Source organism: Rhea americana, unplaced genomic scaffold, assembly GCF_003343005.1.
Source record: "Rhea americana isolate MKP2758 unplaced genomic scaffold, rheAme1 scaffold_471, whole genome shotgun sequence".
NCBI classification, from domain to species: domain Eukaryota; kingdom Metazoa; phylum Chordata; class Aves; order Rheiformes; family Rheidae; genus Rhea; species Rhea americana.
The window spans coordinates 135,040-160,113 of record NW_028186614.1 but is presented as its reverse complement, the minus strand read 5'-3'; the positions used below and the strand labels follow the sequence as shown (position 1 = coordinate 160,113).

The 25,074-nt window shown below is 39.1% G+C and overlaps 2 protein-coding genes across 4 annotated transcripts in view; one reads left to right on the top strand and one right to left on the bottom strand.

Annotated features, from left to right (window-relative positions):
- POGZ (pogo transposable element derived with ZNF domain) overlaps positions 1-443 on the bottom strand; it is a 37,512-nt gene extending 37,069 nt beyond the window's left edge. For all 3 annotated transcript variants that reach the window (XM_085316555.1, XM_085316553.1, XM_085316554.1), the window contains exon 1: positions 20-443. The gene's annotated coding sequence lies outside the window, so the exon portion shown is untranslated. The remainder of the gene's footprint in view (positions 1-19) is intronic.
- Positions 444-10,406: 9,963 nt separating this feature from the next.
- Positions 10,407-25,074, top strand: part of LOC146589264 (methanethiol oxidase-like) — a 16,782-nt gene continuing 2,114 nt past the window's right edge. The window contains exons 1-11 of the mRNA XM_085316537.1: positions 10,407-10,546; positions 15,183-15,236; positions 16,317-16,429; positions 17,657-17,842; positions 19,464-19,584; positions 20,654-20,836; positions 20,947-21,125; positions 22,184-22,262; positions 24,244-24,365; positions 24,551-24,643; positions 24,799-24,860. Of these exons, the coding sequence (XP_085172663.1) occupies positions 10,543-10,546; positions 15,183-15,236; positions 16,317-16,429; positions 17,657-17,842; positions 19,464-19,584; positions 20,654-20,836; positions 20,947-21,125; positions 22,184-22,262; positions 24,244-24,365; positions 24,551-24,643; positions 24,799-24,860 (1,196 nt within the window). The 5' untranslated portion in view covers positions 10,407-10,542. The remainder of the gene's footprint in view (positions 10,547-15,182; positions 15,237-16,316; positions 16,430-17,656; positions 17,843-19,463; positions 19,585-20,653; positions 20,837-20,946; positions 21,126-22,183; positions 22,263-24,243; positions 24,366-24,550; positions 24,644-24,798; positions 24,861-25,074) is intronic.

Below are 25,074 nucleotides of genomic sequence, written 5' to 3'. Positions count from 1 at the left end.
CGGACTGGTGCCAACTCACCTTCCTCTCTTGCTGCCGCCGCCTCCTCCTCCTCAGCCGAGGCTGCTCGCACACGCTCTTAAAGTGACACACACACGCCCCCCCGCTCGGCACCGCTTTCAGGGCGAAGCGACCGGCAGGGGAGGGCAGGTGGCATGAGCTTCCCAGCCCCCCTCCCCACGGGAGCCTCCGTTAGGATGATGCTGAGGAGGAGGATTATTTTCTCTCTTGTATATATATATATATATATATTCTTTTCTTTCCGAAGGGGGCGGCTCACCGCTTTTCTGCCCCCTCCCGCTCCGTCAGAAGGGGGAAGAAGAAAAAAAAGACCCCGCGGGCTGATACACACAAGAAGGCACCCACAGACACACACACACACTCACACATACACTCACACATACACACACATATACACACACAAAAAGGGGACCTGGCCGGCGGAGGGATACGGTGACGTCATTTCCTCTTGGGCTCCGCGGCGGCGGGCGGATTGGCGCGCGGCGCGGTGACGTCACCGGGCGGCCGGCGCACCCTAGCGTGGCCCTGGCGAAGTTTGTGTGAGGCGCAGAAGCGGCGGGGCGGGCTCGCGCCCCCCCCCCGTTCCCTCCCCGCCCTCGCGCCTCGGCCGCTGAGGGGGCGCCGCCGCCTCCCCCACAACCCTCCCTCCAACGGCTCCAGGGGAGGCGCCGCCGCCATCGCGGCGCCTCGACGCGCGGCCTCCCCCGTGCCGAGRCTCTGCCCCGAGGCCAGCGTGGCGTGCCCTGCCCCGCCGGCGACGCCTCGCCTCGGTGCCCCGCGGCGGGCGCAGGCCGGCCCGCCTGAGGCCGCCCCCCTCCTCCCGTAGCGGGGTCCGACCTCCTCCTCGGGCGCCCGCGCCTTCCGTGCCACGTCCGTCGTTGGCGGCCTTTGGCTGGCCCTGCGGTGGGGGCCAGGTGGTTGATGCTGTAATTATGGAAGTCTCTTGCCCATCAGTGGACAGTGGTGGTTTGGCGGTTACCAGCGTGGCCCAGAGTCCAGCCAGCTTAGGCGCCGTCTTGGAGGAGACGGGGAGAACTGTCGATGCGGTTGCAGGGCTGAAACCCCTCGGCCGTGAACGGTAACGCGTTCGGTGGCCGGTGGGATTCGACTGTGCAGCACGGCAGTGGCTGTGGCTCAGAACGACCTTCTGCAGAACCTTCAGTAATTGGAGAGATGTCCAGGGTCCAAACCTTTTGAGGCCTTTTTGATAGAAAGTAGCGTTGAAGAGTGTCATAGCCCTTCTCTGAAACTCATAAATTCATCAGCATTGGCGCTGATTCCATCYTTCGGTGACAGCGTCAAGGGAGAGACACAGGTTTAAATCAGATAAACTTCACAGCTTCTGTAGAGATTGCATGAAAGTCAGAACTGAAGCGTGTAGACGGGCGATGCAGACCAACCTTAGGAGCTGTCCGCACGGACGTAAAGGCCTTGCTCAAGTGGATACTTAAACCCATACCTAACTTTAAGTATGTCAACAATCCAAATATAACCAAAGCAACTATATAAATGCTTAAAATTATGCATTTGCTTAAGTACCRTACTGGATCGGTGCCATGTAAGTGTCCTGGGCTGTCAAGCCAACAGATATCATCAGGGACTATGTTTCTCCCTAATATAAATTTAAATGGTTTATATCCTTAATAATAAACGTATTATTTTGAATAATTTAGTAATGCTAGGACATACAGCTTTTAACTGCGTACAGTACAGACTGAATATTGAAGAGCATATAGTTAAAATTGATACTGCATAGTTAATAATGTATTTAACAAAAATACATATATAGATTTTAGAATTCTATTAAGCTGTTTTCAACATYCTTGAAATGTTACCTTATTCATTCTTAAAAATATATCTATTTAGGAATTTGGTAAGTAATATATTTCCCAAATGAGCCCCTTGCTGTGATATCCTTGTGTTGCTAGAATGTGATTTATTATTCTGCGGTTCATTAAACAAGCATATTAATTTTCTTCTGATAGTCTTTGTGAGTTAACAGTCGTTCTTCCTTTTGTATATACCAAGCTACTTCACCTCATGCTGGAGCGAAGTATTTTCATTTAACTATCTGTGTATCATATGAAATCATATATATATATATATATATATATATATGCAATACAAAGCACCACATTCTCTTCTGTGGTTATGCCACTGATAATAATAACAAATGTTATTATCAGTAGCTATGTGTTTTTATTCCTGATTGCACTTTGGAGCCTCTGTCTTGGATGAAGCATTATTTTAATTATTTACTATAATACTAACAACCTTTACTGTCTTTTCCCAAAAATGTCATCTGGAGACAGCAGCTCTGCATAAAAAGGGATCTTTTCATTGAATGAAAAGGAAAACAGGCACTAATACTGGCATTGCTAGTGATGGAGAAAGTTAAAGTTTGTAACTGGAATTCAGATATCAATAACAAGGATTTACTGCTGAAGTTTTACAGTACTGACTGATGAATAATGTTTGTGTTCACCAATGCAAATATTATCACTCACTCATCCCAAATTTCCCAAATTTGATTTCTTCCAYGTAAAGGCAATATTTCTTGTAACTGAAGTGAAAACAGATTTGACCAGGGTGATTTTGTTTTTATCTAGAGTGTGTACTGCAGATGCCAAATTCAAATGAAATTCATGACAGAATGTAGCCGTTTTAAATCACATCAGAACTGGTGAGTTATTTTTCTTTTTTTTTTTTCATTTACAAATGGAACAGAAGGAAAGTTCTCTATTTGGGGGAGTACAATAAAATGAGACTTTTTTCCAGTTGCTATTGAAATGCATAAATTCACTAGGATAGGAAGACAGTAGTCTGATACTCTTGCTCGAAAACTRAAGTTCCTTTTTATTTAGGAAAAAAATTATTAGTCAGTTTTTTTAAAAGTATATAGGTATATATTGTGTTAACTGTACATGCACCTTCGGCATTTTACTAGATTTGCTGCACTACAGGTGTTCACACTGATGATCTACAACTAAAAAGAAAAAGGAAACAAGAATTCTTGAAGTACAAAGAAAGTAAATACCTGTGTGTGGGGGGGAATCCATAGGGCTCATTCACCCAAGAAAAATCAGCTGTGTTTAGATCAGCAGGCATGAACCAATCTAAGTATGATGGTCAAGCAGGTYCAGGTGTGCATCTCAACATAATCCTTACACATTTTTCTAATGTAATTTAAGGTTTAATAAAAAAGCTTGATTGACCTAGGAAAACTCAATTGATAAATTACATATTCCAAAGATGGTGAATTAGAATATTTTGTGTTTGCTTCTGCAGGTTGACAACGTTTTGGACATTTACCATGTAAGGCTTTTGTCAAGGGTCTAAGATTAGAACCACCTGCAGCTTACTTGGGGGTGTCAAAGCAAAAAGTGAAAAGGTTTCAACATATGATATTAGAATAACTGAGAAACTCTTTGCAAGGTCGTACTTCACCTTTGAAAGTGGAAAAAGATGAAGACTTTTTCCAATTTTAAAGTATATTTGGAAAAACTCAGTGTGGGGCTGGCCAACAGAACAAATAAAGATATCCAGGGAGCAGAAATYTCCACTAGAATATGTTTGAATGAAACAAATGTTGAGAATGGAACTTATGATATGAAAACAAAATTATATATTGACTTCTTTTTTTCTTATGGCAGATGAATTGAGCCAGATATGTGAAGGTAGGTAGATGCTTATGCAGCAAGGCATATGGGTGGCCCCAAACCCTCAAGCTTATTACAGTTAAGTCAAACTTTCTCCGATTTTTTTCCAATTCATTTGTCAGCACTTCAAGTGTAGGACATTTAATTGTTCCTTTTGATTACAGGACTGTTTTTCCATTTCATTTATGCCACTAAATTCAAACTTAAATGTAAGGTTTAATTATTATTCCTTACATCTGAAAGTTTAAAACGTCCACATGATGTATGTTTTAACTTACGTATTAAGTGCTGACCTTTGCCCTTTTTTTTTCCCCAAGCATCCATGAAGCAGAAATCAAGTGTGGTGTTCTACTTGAAAAGACTGGATGTGGGGAATCCTCTATTAAATATTTTTCCTTAATATTTTGCACAAATGGGTCATTGTGATGCCTGAGGATACCTATTAATTAGTTCCATGTTCAATTTGATTTTCAAATACATTATCACTCATGTACATTTGCAAGGTGTAATACAGAGTACAAATTGTTCAGCTAGAGTTATTTAGTTTATAGCTATAAATTTCTCCCTTCTCTCCAAAATTTCTGTATGATAACTGAATTTGTAGAACATTTTTTTCCTTGGTCACTTGTTTCTGTACAACCTAGTGGATAGAGTAGGGGTAGGAACAAGTAAATAGGGTTTACTTAAGCCATTTTAAACTACATAGCTCCCAAATGTGCAAGTTTCAGTTACCATTTCTGTGTCTTTGAACAGGTTGTTAAACGTCATTCTAAAACCCCTTAAATTTCTATCTCCAGGATAAAAATCTGACAGGCTGTTTTAACATATCACAGAGAAGCCATGAGCACAAAGTACATATTCTTCTTTGAGGATTCTTTATTTTATTTTATTTTATTTTAACTTAAGTGATCTATTACAGTATGAGGTCCTAGGGGAATTGATTGAAGTCAGAAGTATACATTTGTATTTGCATTTATAGAGGTATTCCCCTTTGAAAAAAAATCAGCCCATGAACAAAGGATATCTTTAGAATTCTTACTGAAGTTTTGGATCCCACTTACCAAGAAGGTATATCACAATTACAAGCTATTATTTGAATGCATATTTGTACAGTAAGGGTAAATACTGAGACTTTAGATCGAWTCATAGGAGTTCTTTTTAAAAGGCACCAAACATTTGATCTAAGAAATAGGAGCACTAAAGAGCATTATGGTCCAGTTCTTCAGTTCATAGAGGTTTCTCTTCCTTATTCCTGAGAGAGCCTAACAGAGTAACAAAGGAGTGTAATTCCTTTCTTWAAAAAAACTGCTAAGACGTGGCAATATTTAAAGACAGCTAATAATACTAGTCCTGAAAGAATGACAATATTATGCACAAAGTACAAGCTAATTACTCAGGCAAGTAACCCACCACTGCAGAAGAAACCCACTCAAGGGAGGGCTTAATAAAAATAGTTAAATGCCTGTGGCCTACAAGACTCTGGGATTTGGCCCAGGATCAAGATATTTCTCTGCAGGAAGCTGTTGTGGCTATAAAAATGTCTGTCTTTTTAATCATTGGTTTTGTTTGTCTTGTCAAGTCCCAGCTGAGATTTCTCTTTACAGTTTCACTAAACATCTGGTTGTTGTCATTTCATTATTAGCAGCCTTGAATTAAAAAAGAAGACTTTCAAAGATTATGTAATTTATTTGATTATGAAATGATTTAAAAATAATATATGAGATTTTTCACTTTTTCATTTCTATGCTTTCATCCAGGTCAAGTCAAGCTATGAGCTCTCCATAAGCATAAGGCTTAGAAAATATTACTTCTTAAAAGGAAAAATGGACATTTCTTCAGAGAGTATGATTGTAGCATTTAGAGATTTAACAGAAAACTCTGAGGTAAGATTTGTGATAAAATTTGAAATGCATCAAAAGTGTCATTTATTCTTACGTGTGTAGATACTTACTCTACTAATGGAATTCCCATATAGATAGTATTTTATGTTAACTGAAGAACAAAAATATGATTTGTGAATATCAGTGAAGTTTGAAGAAGGCCATCAACATTTATGTTAGAGATGATCACTTAGCTGACTTGACATTAATTGATGCATAAAGGCCCACCTCCATGCTGTTTTAAGACTAATTCACACTTTTCAGTCTGCCTCTGAATTCACRTAAGATTGGGACCATGTATCCATATAAATAAACTAAGGAAGATATTCTGAAAACTTTGTTTAAAATGCTTATTTCTAGCTGGATATTTCTAGCTTCTAGGCTAATTCTCATAACAGTGGTTTTATTTCAGAAAAAGATGCCCCTTCCCTTCCAAATTTCTCATTTTTTTCATAATCTTGTGGTAATAATGGATTCTCCTCCTTTGTAACTGTCTGTAAATTTAAAGTGCATATTCTCTAGTTCATCATTTGATACAGCATTGAAAATACTTACTAACTATGGGTCTGCAGTAGACTTGCACAGAACTATAGTGCAAACATCCTTCCAGTTTGACAGTAATTTCATAGTTATTTTTGAATATATAGTTTTCTAAGTATTTTAATGTCCAACTTACTGTTGTTTTGTATAAGCTGTATGGTCACAGATTAATTAGCAGGAAGTTATGTGGCACAACATCAGACTTCTCACTATATCAAGACACGTTCTCCATTGCTCTTCCCCTTTCATCAAAGTGTTCTCTTATCATAGAAATTAGCATGTTGTGATTTGTTCTTGATAATGTCATGCCGTTTCTCTCCAAGGTATTTCTTCAGGTGTTTTGTTGAACAGCTTTCCAGGAATTGAAGTGGAGCCAAATGTTACGTGTTTCCCAGCTTTCCCTTTTGAAGGTAGATTATGATTGACTCTTTTCTGTCTTATGGGGACTATTTTTTCCTCTACAAATTCTCAAAGATAATTTCTAGTGTCTCCAATAACTCAAATTGTTGGGTTGCTTAAGTTACACATTCTCTATCTGGCTAGTAATTAGGTAGTCATTTCTGGGTTCTCAGAAGGAAATAGGCTAAATGCATTTACTTTTTAAAAAATGGGCGTTGAAATTCAGTAACTGTTTCTGACCAACAAAGCTGTAATTTTCTCATCTCTCAATTCAGCAGCTTTCAAATAAGCTAACCAATGGGTGTTGCACAGGTAAATTTAATAGTGTTTGTAGAATACTTGTATAGCAAGGTGCATCTACAGTAATTAACAATTTTGCATTTTGTGCTTTGTTGGAATGGGGTATTTTTGCTAAGCTTGGGGTAATGCACTAAATGGTTAAAAATGTATTAACTACTCATGAAGTAAGTAAATATCTTATGGAAAAATATTGCTTGTTATTTCATAGATTAAGATTTATAGTGCATGTACAAAAGGGGATTGAATTTTTTATATATATATATATCTCCTTAATTTTAACATTTACTAACTAAGTAGCACTCAACTTTGCAAACACGATTGCCTTGTAATGCAGTTTTCTAATCATAATTCTGTACTGGGTCTTATTCTGCCCTCATCTCTGTAGTGTTTGAAGGGTTTTCCAGCTGTCCATTGAAGGACCTGACTGTTACTTGTTATCTCTGCTCTTTTTCTCTCTCATCCTCTTCAGAGGTGATTGAATCTGTCTCCTGTGCATTGCTCTGCTTTGCTGGGCTTTTTGTTTCAGAGTTTTGTTTTGTATTGCATTTGTTTGGATTTCTTTTATTTTGTCCTTTGCCTTAATACCATTTGCACAATCAAGAAAAGAAAGAAATAACATTGCTGATCTAAATCCAATAGTCTTTACTAAAGCAACAGTCTCGATAATATGTTTGCCTGGGGTTAGCAAGATTTTGCCTATTTTTTAAACATTCATTTAAATCCCCGCAGTATTTTTTAAACATTAAAAGGGCAAAACCCTGGTCTAAAACTGCATGGGCAAAGGCACAACAGGGAATTCTTATTTGTTGTATTAAAGTTATATGACTGTAATGAAAATATGAGTGCAATTTAAAGGTCATGACCCTGCTCCTGAAGAAGTTTCGTACTTCATACAATTGTGAGTCAACTTATACAAACAAAAGGCATAACTTTTGGTTGCTTAACTTTGTAAACATACTATTGAGTTCAAAAAGTCCTCAGTAATAAGATAAACAGAACAGTTGACAGATGGCCAGTTTGCATCTTGTCTGGGGCAGTGAAGAACAACATTCTTTTCTGAGACTGCAACTATTTCATATCTCATTACATGAAATTTTTGATACATGTCCAATACAGTTTGTAATGGCTAATAACTAGAATTCATTCTTTTTATTATAGTAGTATATAAGGACCCTCAACTCAAGATGAGGGCCCCAAAATCCTATATACTATGCATACATAGCATTTAGAAAATTAGATACATTAGAGAGCTTGCAGTTTATTATTTCCATTCCACTTATTGACATAATTTGCATAATTGTTGGTAGACTCTGTGTATAGTCTAAAGGTTGAAAATGAAGAATTTACACGTTACATCCACCTTGGAAGAACTATAGAGCAAACATTTGAGAAAAGGTAGATCAGAATGTGAAGACATTCACTATGTCATGTCAGCTGAGAATGAACTACATAAAATCTCACCAAGACTCTAAATAAAAATAAGAGTATTTGAAATACTGTGTGTAATACTTGCCCTTATTCAACATTGTACATGAAATCAGGTAATCTGGTTTTAGTGAAAAGTTAGTGGGACAGGTATTGTGTAGTCTAATGGTTCTGTGTTTGTTTTGATTATGAAGAAAACAGTTCTGTGTCACATGCAGCACTTAATGGTACATGAAATAAAGGAGCTAGGCTTTCGAGGAATGTTTAGTAAGTCAAACAACAGACTAAATAAACCATCTGATCAGATTTTTTGGAACCAAATCAGAATTTATCTCAGGCATAATCTGGAGCTCAGATGCCATTAAAAGCATGGAGCAGAAGCAAATATGTTGGGCCGCACGTATTTTTTGTGCTGCTGGAAATATAATGATATATTACAGTCATCTCACAAGAGATACAAATGTGTTGATAAAAAGTATTCTACATTGTTAAGGTTTTTTTACAAGACTTAGTTATGATACTTTAATGAGATTAATTTCTAGACTGATACAGGATGCAAAAATCAGGCCTGCACTTGCCAGAAGTGTTGGCAGCAGTCTGAGCTGCAGCACAGGGTATCACAGTAGTAAGAGCCATATAGAAACTGCAGACAGGTTGTGTGTTAGAAGTTAGACTGTGAAGGACAAGATGAAAGTAGTCATTGCTACTTTTTTTTTTTTTTATCATTATTTATTTATTTTTTGCTTCATAGGTTTGATCTCAAGAGATGTTTGTAGAATTTTCACCATGCTGTTCCTGGGTGCCCCTCTTCACATGCAGTTCTTTTAATCTTTAGCTGTTCTTTTACAACTTCTCTGCTTGAGGCTGCGTGTGAGTGTTGTTCCAAAGCCTCCATATGTGGATAAAGTAATCATGACCTCACTCTAGTCCTGTGTTTATGATAGATGCACCCCAAGGTGTGCAGTAGATCCGAGTTCTTCCGCAGTGGCATGAGATGTGAGCTAAGATTTAATACACGGTTATTTTGATACTGAACAATAATGTGTTCCTTGTTGAGTCAAATAATTTAAACGTGAGTTTTAAAAAATACATATTTTTGTTCTGAAGCCACTAGCAGAGGTCAGCCCGTCAAATAAGGAGAGCAAAACATGACTTAGATGGCCCATCATGCACTTGGAATATCTAAATACAGCTGTAGAGTGCTTAAAGGAATACTTAGAGAAAAGCATTTTTGAGCAATGTTGGATTAAATTAGAATTTGTTTCCACAAAATATTTAGCAAGTGGTCTGAAGTGGCAAACAAATTAACAGACTGCATTTACCTAGTTCATGTCGAGGAGAAATTGCTAAATTCACTAAGTAAATGGTTAGCTATAACTTGTTTGTCAGCTCTCTCTGACACTCCCTTGACTTAAGGGAAGGAATTGCTAAAATAGTTGTAGTGTTTCAGAAGCATTTAGTCCTTCAGCTATTGTTGGYGGCTTATATAAAAGAGAACAAATAGAACAGGGAGTAAAAGGTAGAAGCYGCTCTTGAGAATGTATTGGGGGAGTGGCAGGTTAAGTTGCCTGCATTCTGGAAAAAAATGCTGTTCTTTAGCAAATCAGTGGAAAAAAATAGATGCCTTATTAGGGACAGTTTAGCAGAATCCCAAATGGAATAAAGAGTGAAATTGAGATTTTCAGATACTCCAAGGCAGTAGTCAGTCTTGACTCTTCCACAAGTAAGTTTGTGAGGGCAAGTCATCTTTCTGTAGCTGCCTTGCATAGAGAATTGAAGAGTTGTAAAAATATTAAAACGTAACTGCTTGCCAAACTAGACATGACTGAGACCTCTGATCTGGTCTGGCATTCATTGCCTCCTGGAGAACTTGAAATACTGCCCAAAATCAAGAGCTTGTAAACAGAACCATTTTCCCCTTTACTGCTAGAAAGCATGYGAGTTTTCTCTGTAAAAGGGCAGTTGCTTGGGCACAGAATAGGCAGATAAATGTGTCTAGCATATAAGCAGGAGTATGTGGAAAGTCCACCAGAATCAGAAGCAGGTGCAGCACCCCAGGGCTGAGGAAGGGGGCTTGGACAGAACTTCAGAGCTTCCTCCGCTATTTTTCAGAAAGCGAATGCAGAATTTGTGTCCACCTCTTCCCACCATGCTGCCTGGGCTGGATCCTCCCCTTCGGCAGTTTCTCTCCCTCTTCCTGCCCGCCCTCTCGCTCATGCATATATGACCCCCTCAGAACAGCTTTTGCTTTGCTAAATCCAGTCCAGGCAGCTGCACTTCCTGTTGGAGGCACCGAGCAACTCTGAACTTCGGATTCAGCATGGGTAAGAGATCCTGCCAGTGGATCCAGCCTGGATCTGCTGGAGTCCTGCTCTTTGTTTGCTACAGTTCTGCACTTTGAAACCTCCTGACGACTTGTAAGCAGAGTTTAGTGGGTTTGTTACAGTGGCAGACTAGTAAGGAGAAACATGGGGCTGAAGTTCAGCATTTTCTCAGACTCAGAAAGAGGTTTTCTTTCTTTAAGCGGTTTAAAAAACAATATAGTTTTAAATAAGTAGCTTCARTGCTTTCGAAAAGATAATTTTAATGCTGTCATTAATTGTCTCTTTTGTACCCCTGCATTTAGAAACTGAAATAAACACTTGGACTCGCTGTTCTAGTTGACAGGCACTTTCAAGAAAACTGGCAGGGAACTGAGGACCATAATGTAACTTTTTGCTTATGTTTTTATGGCAGACAGTATAATTCTTAAAAACTTTATTTCTGGATAGATAGACAGGTAATATGGGGGGCAGGGGCAAGGAGCCCTAAACCAGAACKTCTTTAAATGTGAATATATTCGTACATAATTTGCAGGACAGACACTGTTACATTGTGTTTTTGCAATACAGGATAAAATTCCTTGAAAAATACCTTAGTCTAAAGACCCTWATTACAATAACAAAAAGCAACAGCACTGACTCAGCAAAAGTGACTAGTCTGGTATATCTGCCCAGGATGAATGATTACCTTTTTGTACTTTTGTAAGTACTAGTAGCATAAAATAAACTATTTTGCTTTAGTTTCTTAACAGCCTTTAATTCCCAATTTATAACCTGTAAAAGAGACAGTTTAGTCTAAATGGTCATGACAGTCTGTAAGAAATAACTAGGGAGTGCMTAAAGAGTAAGTTAAATACTGTGCCTTAAAGCAGAATGAGGGCGATTGATCACAGCGCTTGGAAAGGTATGCTCTGCTCTGCTCTTGGCCGTGTAGAARATGAAGCCTTGGACTGCTATTCAAAAATTCAACAGAATTATTAAAGTCTGCTCAAATTACTTGTTACTTGGAGAGAGGTTTGCTTTCTAGCAATATATATATTTTTTGTCTTTCTCTATGGCCTATATCTTGTCTTGTATATAGTATAACTGATACTCTCATTTCTAGCTTTTCCCATTTTCATRTTTATTTCAACAATTTAACTTGGGCACAATCATACCATAAACCAGATTTACCTGCCTTYGTTTTTTTAATATGTCACTGTTCAACCCAAGCTTACACCTTAACTTGATAGATCTTTCTGTTTACTCGGGCTCTGCAAAAAGCCTAGATTTATTCCACCTGGATTTGTATCAAACTGTTTAACTCAAACCACAAAAGAAAGCATCTTGCCTGTGTTAATACTTTTAATTTACTGAATTTACTATGAAACTGCACTTTATCAGGAGGGATAATTTTTTTGCAGTGCTGTTATCTGTTGTTGTAGTTCTATAAGCCTCATTATGTAGACTTCTGGTAACTCCAGGTTATTCTGAATATAGTTAGCCTTCCTGTAGCTTCCGTAGTGGCTTTGCGTATCAGTTAAAAACTTAAGCACACCAATTATATAAGTATAAACAGACTGAACTTTTGTTTTTAAAACACGCTTTCAAAAWTTTTTTATAAAAGAGTCTCCYAAATCTCTGTCATATCTTTTTTTTCTGATGTTTGCTGGCCTTTGGGATGATCTGTGTGTTGCGCTGTTTCTTTGCCCTGAGGAGCTCGTAACAGATAATCAGCACTTCAGAAGACTTTACAACCCTTGAAAAGGTGGAGAGGCATCTCTGTCCTACGGAAGGGAGTGTTGATATTTGGAGATGGCCGAGCAGCACATTAATTTGGCTCACACTGAAACCGAGGTGTCAGGACCGCTGCTTTACGCTGTGTCTACTAGACTGACAGATTCAGTCGTCGTTCTTTGACTTGTACAGTAGTGTGATATTACTTGGCACATCAGTACAACTTGGTSCCCAACAAAACTGAGGGAAACAGAGCGTTTTTTTTTTCTTGACTATCATCTGAAAAAGTGTGGTGTCTTTGCCACCGTCAGAGTTCTTTTGACTTTTATGACATTGAGAATACTGCCCCCTTGCCTACAATTTGGTGAATGGATGGAAAGCTGCAGGGAGTCCCTTCGGTGTTACGTGGGAAACACATTACAGCTTACATATAAGTTATTGTAAATGTAGCAAAATATCCCCAAAAGTTGTTCATTAGGGTGGTCTATGGATCATTAATGTTCGTGCATGAAATTTTGGCCTGTTACCACTAATTTACTGTCTATCTTGTTATCCACTTGGAAGAATACAAAGCAAAAGGAAACTAGACTGGATTCCTCAGTTCCCTTCACTCTCCACAAAGGAGACCTGCTGTAGACAATGATAATTAAAAGAACAGTGATATTTTATCAGCGTTTGGAGGGGGGTGTATGCATGAAAAAAAATGCATCAAAGAAAAATAAGGTTAATATGACTGTGAAAGAAGAAAAATTGTGCATTGAAGCAGTTAAAGCTAAGTGCATATGTTCTTGTTGTTAAATTTAGATGTGAGCAGTTGTGGTGGAGCAATGTCCTGTGAAAGAAAGAAAAGGTGGACTTTATGGAAGGGGGCTATCCRTGTGACAATTTCTCTTTAGACGTGTGAGGTGCAGGAAAAACTCTCAATGCTTTTCACCTAGTTGGAGTTTGCAAGTCACCACTATATGATACAGTGTCCCACTTCCTGGTATTCAAAATATTTGGTCAGCTGCCAGATTAATGGGGGATCTGGAACGTAATGAATAATATTAACATCTTTAAGCACATAGAAATGAAAATATTATTGTTAACATGTTGCTACAAGATGGTACAAATCAATTTTATGACAAAATCCTTACTTTGAATTCACAAATGAGCTTGGCATCATGTAACAAGGAAAGATTTGCATCATTTTCGAATATCTTGAGGCAGTTAGATACAATGGTTTAGAATAAAAGCATATTTGAACAAGATCAGACCAAAAAGAGAAAAAAATGTGTATGAGGAGAAGGAAGAGGAAATGTTTATCATCTTGCTGTATGTTTTTGCTAGAAAAGAATTTGGCACAAATAATCTTTTTCTCAAAATAATCCACAGAACACTGCATTTGCAATGCTAATTAAGTTGTGGTCTAATGCATAGTGAGCTCCTGCTAATTTAGATGATTGAGAAAATTAGAATAAAGTTTAAGTTATGGCTTTTTATGGAAGTTGGACAGAAATGGAACAAAGCAAACTTCCTTTTCTCTGTTTTCACATAAAATATTTCATAAAGAGTGTGGAACTAAACCTGAAGTACTAAATTATTCTTTTAGAGAAGATCCTGTTTTTAATGTTATGAGCCTCAGAATGAAATGAGTTAGTTGATTGCATGGAACAATGATCAAGTCATCTTTGCCCCCAAAGAAAGGCTCTATAATTAAATCGGCAATGGAACTATCACTACCTCTATACTTCTAGTTATTATAACCTTCTATTTTTAAATACAGTGGTATCAGAGAATGGCAAAAAATAGCTGATCTCCTCATTTTTATTACAGACACTTGAGGCACTGAGGGAGGCAACTGTACTGTGTTTTTGCTCCTGTCAAAATGTGTTTCACTTCATGTCATATTGAAAAAATACACTGGTATCCTGATGCATAGTGCTGCTAAAATTTAATGTTTTAAACAGCTGATTGTATACTATTTCCATTTAAGASCTAGAATCCTCCTACATGGTGGAATGGATTCTGCAGGCCTGAAGCTTTGTGATAATAGAAAAGTAGAGATTTACATGCTTCACTTAAGCCTATAAACTTGCAAAACATTGTATGTGCCTTTTAAAGAAATATATCAAGGGTTTATTTGATTTTAGACAGTAGTTTATTAATATAAACCTGAGCACATATGTTGGCTCTGTTAGAGTAGAAATCGCTGTATATGAGGCTACTTTAGTTTTTTTACTTAGCTATTGATTAGGATCCAAACTAGTGCAAAGGGAACTAAAGCTCTTTAGAAGTAAGCTGAAACAGTTATAAAAAAAAAAAAAAAAAAATGCCAGGTGGTAGTTCTGGATGAATTAATTAGTGATCCTAAGTGAGGGTTTCTGACAGCTGGAGCACTGATGGGAAGGCAGAGGCAGGGAGCTGAGTTTCTAATACAGAGGAGGTTCATAATTCCCCTTCCTCACGTCCTTTCTGGTTGTCTGCAGTATTACCTCTCACCCAGGTTGTAAACCCTTAAGAATAACCACTTCAAAAGTTTATATACAGGAGAAGACTAGAGATTTTCCAGTAGTAATAAAATGTGGTGTTCAAACTGGGCAGTTTATCTACTTACTTATCTGACAGTGCTTCAGCAGATATCTTTAAACATTTAACACAGTTTTCTTTAAATCCCAGCCCCTTGTCATATATAAACATGATGTTAAATTGTAAARCCAAAGTCTTTGAAATGAAGGCCCACATCCTGGATTTCCAGAAGCCAAACCGCAGCAGTGGCTGGAGTTCAGTGARACTTACAGGGGTTTGGCAAAGTAGAATTGGATCTGAGATTTCTCAAATCTATGAATGCAAAGCCAATGTCCTGTTAAGATAAATGTGTTCAAATAACTTGGAGATTAAAACTTTCTCTCTCTCTTTTTTTTTTTTCTTTTTCTCAAATCAGCAAAATGTGGAGCATGTGGTCCAGGGTATGCAACTCCTTTGCATGCCATGAAAGGCAAGTACTGTAACATATTTTCTGAAGTCTAGGACATCAATAAAACAGTTTTTTTCAAATTAAATTAAGATCTTCCAGAGAGGCTTATTGACTAGCAAGGCTGAGAAAACTTTAAATATTAGAAGAGATTTTATTTCATTTTGGGCCCAAATCTGGGCAAAGCATACAAACTATGTTATCATGAGTTAACTGAATTGCAGTACTAACACAAAGTAGAGCTGGATTTAAATAAATGCAATGGTATAAGATGCTAAGATGCAACAAACTGTTCTGTTTMTCTATTTTGCACAATATAGCTTTGCTTTAAGAGTACTGGGTGCAACTTACTGTAATTTAGCCTGAAAAAAATGTTCCTTTGGTGTTTTTGGATAGAGACCTTTACAGACTTCCCTCTTAATTTCTCACAAAAACAAGTGTTTTTCTAGGATAGAAGAAGGGGGAAAGGAGGCAAGGGACAATAGGATATTCTGTGTGATGTGGCAAGCTTTTCATCCACTGGTAGCTATAAAAAAGTTGCAGTCTGTTCTTTCTGGAGGTGTAGTACTGCTGAGCTAAATCCTGAACATCACCAAAGACTTCGAGGCATTTTACTGCAGTTTTTAGTAGTGTTAGAATGTCACTGTGAGTCTTAATATATTTTAAAAGCCTCAATTTTAGAATGGTGGCATAGGTAGGCCCAAGTCTTGACCCTGGCAGTAGGGAGTCACTGGTGTAACTGGAGAAGGGAGAGGTTTGACRTAGCCTTATAGGTGGGAAAGTGATCCCTAGCGCTGTCCTTCTTCRGGAAAACAGTTGCTTTCCCAGGACCCCTCACATCAGTAGGACAAGGGGAGTGGAGAAGCCCCACAGCTGAAGAGCTTTCTCTGGGCAATTTCTGAACTCTTCACTGCTCAGGCTATATATTACTAAGCATTTCTCCATAGAATCGAAATAYGAGGTCTGGCTTCCTAGTTAGTAATGAGGAGGAGTCCCGGTCTATAGACAGAGACAGTAAATCCCGGGACAGATTCTTGTCAGGTTTACCATAGCTTGCTGGGAAAACAATTTCTTTTGACTCATTAAACATTTCTACCWTTAAAGGTCCCCGGGAGGAGATTTTGTACTTGCCTTGTATCTACAGAAACACTGGGATAGAGAAGTCTGACTATTTGGCTACAGTGGATGTTGACCCCAAATCTCCACACTACTGTCAGGTACCTGTGTGTTGAATGGCTCTAATTGCATTCTCAGCTTCTACTTTCACTTTTTCTCCTCCAATTTGTGACCCTTTCAGTCATGAACTTTGGATCCCACTCAATGTGTTTTCTTTTCTGCTCTGTATTTGACTTCATATTTTTTTTTTTCATAATCACTTTCAAATAGAAATTTCAATGTTGAATATTAATCAAATCCTGTGCTGTTTTTCTTAGTTGGTAGCTAAAAGCWAATATTTATCTTTTTAGCTTCAAGACACCTTCAGAGCATTTTTATGCTTAGGGTTTTAATAGTTCTCTTTGTAAAACTACTGTTCATTTATATTGAGCATGAGTATTAAGCTCTGGAAGGTTATATTTCCTTGGGATGTGTCAGTAGTTTAGACAGAGTTTATAATGAAGGAGCTCTGATGCCCCAGGAAATTTTGTATTAGGCACTATGAAACTAATCCATTTACACCATAAATGCAAAGCTGTAGCTAGCTAGCTAGCTACCGACAGTGTCAGACCCCAGTTATTGGTAAGACCCTTTCTTTAAACTGCATTTGAACATTAACTACTTATACAACTCAAATAACTGAAGATGTGTTGGATGCTGATCTTCAGCCATGCAATGTCTTTAAGGAGCAGCAAATTGGGTTTGACAACAAAGGCTTTCATAATTTCATCTAGCTATTGTTCATGTTTTTATTGTGGGAGAGTTGAGGAAACAAATTTCTTAAAACTTTGATAAAGCTTAGCTGTGATCTTTCTACTTTTATTAGTTAATAGAGGAGAAGTAGATAYGTGAAGCAAGGGTGCAAACTAACATGTCAGCATGTCAATTTGGTCATCAGTCCTGTTTGTAATCAGGTAAATCTTTTAAAGCCAGAGACTTGTAGCTCATGGACAATTGATGTATTTGATGTATTTTTTTTCTGTGTGTTTTTTTTATATATATATATCATCGTTCCATGTCTCCTTGATTGGATGGAGTGTTTTAAAGATTTGGATGAATTTAATAGCACAGCACATTTTACAAGTCCTATGCAATCATGATGTCCAACTTTATTTTCCCATTTTATTGTTTCAGCTCTGCGAGTCTTGGGCTGAATTGGCTTGCTGAATAGCAAATAGCAGTTTCCTTCTGCTCTTCACTAATTTATGCTTAGGCATAAGGAATCACTTCTTTGCATAGAGGAAAAGCTCTCTAGACCTGAATCTGAAGTCTTGTCTTTGACTTTGTAGGTGATCCATCGCCTGCCCATGCCCAACCTTAAAGATGAGCTCCATCACTCAGGATGGAATGCCTGTAGCAGCTGCTTTGGAGATGCCACAAAGAAAAGAAATCGTCTGATTTTACCAAGTCTGATTTCTTCTCGCATTTATGTGGTGGATGTGGGAACAGACTTGCGAGCTCCTAGAATCCATAAGGTATGTTTAAATGGCTTTAAGATGTCTATTTATGTTCTTATTTTGACCAAGAGATAGAGATTTTATGTATTGTAACATCCAATTAGAATAGGAGATCAAAACAGTTTTGGAAGCTTTTCTCAAACGTCAGGAACTTGTGAGAGTTTTGAGGCTCTTAAAATTTATTGATAAATTACACACCAAAACCTCGTGCTCAAGAAATATGAGTAGTTGCAAGCACTGAAAATTTAGGAGGTTCCAGAGCTCAGACTGCCTGTGCAATATGAATTTTGGTCCAAATGTTTGTGCACTRTAATACTGTTTTTGACTGAGATCACAAAGGAAACTCCTACCTGACCCAGTCAACACATTCATCTGAGCGTTTATGAGTTGTAATTTTTTTTTCCAGAGATCTTAGTGAGTTCAAATTTGATTGAATTTTCAGTGAGCAAAACCATGTCCTTTCCAGAAAGGACAGTTCCTCCTTGATTTGTAATCTCTATTTCCTGAACATGGTATATCTATATCTTTTTTTAAAGAAAAATGTAATAAAATATTTTAATATGGGGAAATTAGCATTTTTTTGTTGTGTCTTGTTCTTGGAAACAACAGAAATTTTCCCAAAATAAAACTACCACTGCAGTAATCCATTTAGCATAAGTTTAGCTCTGATACAGACTTACACTTTGTACATCTCTGATTATTTATGTTCCCTTTGCAGTCAGTGAAAAAAGACATTACTGGAGTGAGATTTGTCTAACTTATTTTAGAAGACTGTTTTAGGATGAAGTAATTGTGTCCTGAAAGTGTTTATTTCTTTTCACTGGCTATAAACTAAGCTAGAGGATTAGCTTAGATCTAAATGTATATGCTATCAATGTCTTTACTTGGTCAGCTGAATTCCACCCCAGTGTATAAAACTTCACTGCAAAGTTACAGRTTTGGCAGAGACAAATTTAGTCTACTGATTAGAAAAGTCTTTTGAAGACAGGTCATAATGTGGAATGTAAGGCAATTTCAAGTGGTCTTTTGTCTTGCTCCACCTGCCTGTAAATACCCTCATTGATAATCTTGCAGTTTTGAGTAACAGTGGTAGCTAAGCAGTTCTTTGAAACCTTGCCAGACTTTAACTATTAATGCAGTGAAAYAAACATTCACACACACACACGCACATACAAATGGGGGAGTCTCTTCTTGTACAGTGAGTTTTGTTTCAAAGTGGGTCTCTGGCAAGGAGATAAACTCAAAGATTTTTTTTCTCCTCCTCTGAACTGCTGCTACTCCAAATGAGAACTGACATCTGAAAGCTGCGCAGTGTTGTTTCCCCAGTGATACTAATTAAAGCAAATAAAGATTTCACTGTCTCGCTCATGCATGAATTAGCCATTTAACTCTTGCTATTTATGTTATTGAGAAGAACAAATCTATAATGTCATGGATAGTACCATCTTACTGGGTAGATTAGAAAGAGGGAGATGGCAAATACTCAAAGTGACAAAAGAAATAACTCCCCTCACCCACCAATCCTTACTGCCATTCCAATCCTTCACCATTCTTTGAAGTYTGAGCTCTTAGACTGGGGTGGAATTGATATTCTGTAATAATCTGAACAAAGATCTGACTATGCATATACTCGTTTTAGATTGTTGAGCCAGTGGAATTATTCTGGAAGGGTAATGTGGCTAATCCTCACACCTCTCACTGTCTGGGCAGTGGTGAGATTGTAATCAGCTGTTTGGGAGACCCTTCTGGCAATGGAAAAGGTATGAATCCCCTTCACAATTAAAGAAAAGTATCCATGGTAAGAGGTATCAGACTCCCAAAGTGTAGGCTGCAAAACTAGAAACACTGTTAGGAGCTCAGAGTTCTTTTGTGCACATAACCACTGTAGCACCTGGGAACCTAAATTGTTTATTTAACTCTAGAGTAAATACTTCAGTTAACAGGTAAGCTCTATGGACATTGCTYCACCACAGCAATTCAGATTTGATGTGGAGGAGGCCATTTGAGCTGTTCAGCTTCTGTGCCTCGGCCCTTCAAATATATATAATAATAGTAATGCTGTGGCTCAGCATTACTAAAGAAGACCAGCTCTAGTGCTCGTAACATGAGCAAGAAACCCACTAACACTTTGCTTGAGCCCCTTCAAYGCAGAGCTGGGAAGAATTGCTTTTAAACATAGTCTATATTGTCTCAATACTTGTGAGTTGGGCAAGAAAGATTCTGTTACCAACCTAAATCCTCTTTTATCTAATGAAGGTGGCAATTCCTATTTAAAGCTTGCACATAAATTTTGTTAGCTGTTCGAATGTAAAAAAAAAAAAAAAACCCTGACATCTAATAAAGAGAAACTTTAGCTATGGGGGRCAGATACTTTGGATGATTAGGTAGTGAACCCTACTCCTTTTCAGAGGGTTTTCTTTTCTGCATTATGAGCAAATATGTCCTTGAATATGTATATTATATGCCTGATCAAGGATACCAGTTGCAAACAAAGAAGAATTTAGGTGAATCCTCCGGATCTTCCCTAAGACATTTCTTAGTTGAAATGTACTCTAGGAGGGTCAGTTGATCTACCAAATGGGTCAAGCAGAAATAGAGCAAAACTAGAGCATAGGAAGTTCATAAAAAAAGTGGTAATGTTCATGGAACTCCCTTCATAAATCCAATTTTTATTTCATTTAGTCCATCAAAGCAATACCGAAGGAATCACAAAAATTTGTTGAAGCATGGGATAGTAATTTACAGAATGTTTGGGAAATAGATGTTTCAATATTAATACATTACTTATTTAAAGCTGCAAATGTGTGTGTAAATCTGTTTCAATATCAGGTGGCTTTATTGTGCTGGATGGAGAGACCTTTGAAGTGAAGGGCAATTGGGAGAAGGGGGAAAAAGTACCCTCGATGGGTTATGACTTCTGGTATCAGCCACGGCATAATGTCCTGATGAGTACTGAATGGGGAACCCCAAAAGTCTTGGCAGAAGGGTTTGACCCAGCTGATGTAGAGAAAGGTGAGGAAGTGTTTGTTTAAACTTCAAAAGTAGTTCTTTTGTTCTAAAAGTATTCTTCAAAGTTAAAATAATTTCTTCTTTGCTTATTTTTGTTTGATTTGATYGATTAGGTCATTATGGGCATCACATTAATGTGTGGGACTGGAACTCTCATACCTRTATTCAGTCAATTGACTTAGGGAAGAACTCTATTCCTCTGGAAATTCGATTCCTTCACAATCCAGATGCTTCAGAAGGATTTGTTGGATGTGCTCTGAGTAGTACRGTGCATCGTTTCTACAAAACTGAGGTAAATACTGAAAGTCGCRACAGAAATGAAAGCTCAAACCTAATTGTTTCAGAAATTCACTGATCACTTAGAAATAGCAGGATTTCAATAATAAAAAAAAAGGCTCCAAAGGCTCCGAACTCTAGTCTAATGCTAATCAAGCTATAGCATTGTGTCAGAGCAAACCTTTTAATGACAGTGTGTGTACAAGCCAATGCAGTGGCATTCTGAAGGTGCTATGAAATCCCTCATCTTTGAACAATTGCAGATGGTCAGTGTTTTGAGTATTTCTGCAGCAGTATTGCTGATACCCAGCATGCAAATCCTTCAATAGCCTGTTTCTGAAAGGAAGCAAAGCTCAAAAATCATGGGGCTGATTTGTCAATCCTATTCCCAACTTCCYTGCCCTCTACAATAACTTTGGAACGCATTGACCAATTTAATCAAAACTGGTGAATCGTGAAAGTCCCAAAGAGTGGAAGTGCTTGCCAAGGATAGGAACATACGTGATCAGGTAAATATGAGACTCCCTAATAAGTACTTTCACAGAGGAAATGGCTGCAGCGTTAGCTCAAGATCTTTCTGGCAAACTGACCGAAAATATGTGGATTGGACAGCTAATCAGAACATAACGTATACTTTGTTACCAGTGACGAGGAGTGCTGCCTCTTGCTCAAGTAGTATTTGGGAGCATAGGGAGGATGTTTAGGTAGAAAAGGGAAGAGAAAATGAAGGGATCATGGACAGGGGAGTAGAGTTATTACACTATTGCAGTTTTAGAGGGAGTACGGAAGAAAAATARGACACGTTTATAGGAGACTAGCGTTCTTTAGTTCTGCTGCTGATAGAGCAAGCTGTTTGAGATGTTTCATAGTGTAATCATTAACCAGCCCATTTTCACTGATGGGATACTTACCATCCTCACTCCTTGTTGACGCTTAATTGCAGTGTATGTATCACCTCTGTACAGGGCCAGTTAAATATATAGTAGTATTTACTTCTGTCATGCAAAGCTGAGCTCTCTTGGCTATAACATCAAGGCAATAATAGTGCTGTGTTATCTCGTGTGCCTCCTGCAGAAAGGAGACTGGGCAGCAGAGAAGGTGATTGAAGTACCCAGCAAGAAGGTGAAGGGATGGCTGCTTCCTGACATGCCCGGTTAGTGTGAGCACGTTTGGGGAAGAAATGGTGTGTTTTCCTCTTCAGTTCCCTGGTGTGCTGTAGCTTTTTAGAAAATCTAATCCTTAAGYATCAAATGCTTCCAGTGTGAAAGAGTAAGTTTTTGTTTGGATTCTCTGTGTACCACTTCTGATGTAACCATACCAGGCACCAAGTAGGAGATCTTGTCAGGCCTCTGCTCTCACACTGGCTGCTCAATGCTTGAAGTCAGTCTCTCTAGAAACACACTTGTGAGTTTTGGTCTTTCAGCATGAGCCCCGTTGGAAGGGGGCAAGAGACTGTCATGGATGAACAAGGAGCTCCTGGCAAAACTCAGACAGAAGAAGGAAGCGCACAGAAGATGGAAACAGGAACAGGCCACTAGGCAGCGTTGTAGGAACRTTGTCAGAGCATGCAGGGATGTGACTAGGAAGGCCAAGGCCTATTTAGAATTGAATCTGGCAAGGGATGTCAAGGACAGCAAGAAGGTTGTCTTTAAGTACATTAGTAACAAAAGGGAGACAAGGAAGAATGTGTGCCTGCTACTGAATGGGGCAGAGGCCATGGTGACAAATGATACAAAGAAGACAGAGATGCTGAATGCGTTCTTTGCTTCAGTGTTTACTGCTAAGACCAGCCCTCAGGAATCCCAGATCCTAGAGATCATGGAGAAGGTCTAGACATCCGTAACGTCCTCATAGGCAAGYTCAGAAAGTGTGAGTTAGGTGAACAGGTAGTGAGGTGGATTGAAAGGCAGAGCTCAGAGGGTTCTGATCACGGTGCAAAGTCTAGTTGTAGACCTGTAGACAGCGGTGTCCCCCAAGGCTCAGTCTGGGTCCGGTCTTGTTCAGCTTACTCATCAGTGACATGGATGAAGGGATGCAGTGCACCCTCAGCTAGTTTGCTGATGATACCAAGCTGGAAGGAGTGACTGATATACCAGAGGGCTGTGCTGCCATTCAGGGGGACCTCGATAGGCTGGAGAAATGGGSAGAACGGAACCTCGTGAAGTTCAGCGAAGGCAAGTGCAGAGCCCTGTACGTGGGGAGGAATGACTCTATGCACCAGTATAGGCTGGCGGCTGACCTGCTGGAAAGYAGCTCTGTGGAGAAGGACCTGGGGGTCCTGGTGGACGACAAGCTGACCATGAGCCAGCAGTGTGCCCTTGTGACCAGGAAGGTCAATGGTCTCTTGGGGTGCATTAGGAAGCGTATTGCCAGCAGGTTGAGGGAGGTGATYGTGCCACTCTGCTCGGCCCTGGTGAGGCGACCTCTGCAGTACTGTGTCCAGTTCTGGGCTCCCCAGTGCAAGAGAGACATGGAGCTACTGGAGCGAGTCCAGTGTAGGGCTACAAAGATGATTAAAGGACTGGAGGATCTCCCTTATGAGGAACGGCTGTGAGAGCTGGGCCTGTTCAGCCTGGAGAAGATTGAGGGGGCTTATCATATACATCAGTGTGCATAAGTATGTGAAGGGAGGGTGTTGAGAGGATGGGGCCAGACTCTTTCCAGTGGTGCCCAGCAACAGGACAAGAGGCAACAGGAACAAACTGAAACATGGGAAGTTCTGTCTGAACATCAGGAAAAACTTCTCTACTGTGAGGGTAGCAGAGCACTGGAACAGGTTGCCAGCGAGGTTGTGGAATCTCCTTCCTTGGAGCTATTCAGCAGCCATCTGGCCACAATCCTGGGCAATGTGCTGTAGGTGACCCTTCTTGAGCAGGGGGGTTGGACTAGATRATCTCCAGAGGTTCTTTCCAACCTCAACCATTCTGTGATTTAGGAATGGTCCTGGGAATGCAGATAAAGGCTGAACCTCCTTGGAACAGGTGCTGGGTTTCCAAGGATGGCTGTGATTATCCAACTGATATCTTATTATATTTTTCTGAGACTACTATGTCTAGAGTTTTGAAAGATACAACAGCTTATTTGCTGCTGCTGCTGTCCRTTTCCTGACTCTTCAACTGAATGTTTTCTTGAAGGTCTTATTACTGATATCCTCATCTCGCTGGATGACAGATTCCTGTATTTCAGCAATTGGGTGCATGGAGACATCCGTCAGTATGATATCACCAACACCCGCAAACCCAAGCTGGTAGGACAGGTAGGCCAGCATCAGAAAAGCTGTTATGCTCAAGGGCAGTACAGTTGTCTTTTTATTTCCCTCTTTCCTTAAAGAAGGAAATGTCTGACAGTTACTCTTGAGTGAGAGTTGTCACTGTATAGCTTTCGTGTTGCTTTGGTATCCAGAGATCCTGAGTTCTTTCTCATACATTTCCTTGGTTACAGGTGTTTCTGGGAGGCAGTATCACAAAAGGTGGACCCGTAACAGTAGTGGAAGACCAGGAATTGCAGAGTCAGCCAGAGCCATGTGTGATCAAAGTAAGTTTCCTAACATTTGGCAGTGCTGTGCTAATTCCCATCTGTTTTGAAATATGCCTACATCTCAGCCAAAGGCGACAGTACAGCATGCATAGCTGTATCTGAGMTAGTTTATGTCTTGGCTTATAACTTGACCTGCAGGTGTCACATTTCAGCATGGAGCTAGTACCCTCGCAAATGTTCTGGTCCCTGATGGAATTTTACAAGCTGTTCAACTGTACTGAAACCTGTGTAATTATATCTTCGCTGCTCTTGTTAGCTAGCAAATTTAAAACTGATACAGTGTACATTCATCACGCTGGCATCACTTCTTCTGATATATTTCAATGACTGATGGTTGAAGCACTAAATGAGCTCACGTACACTATATTGTGCAGTGTTTCTTTGTGTCTGTGTGCAAACTTCCAGGTAAAGAATTCAATAGAACCTGA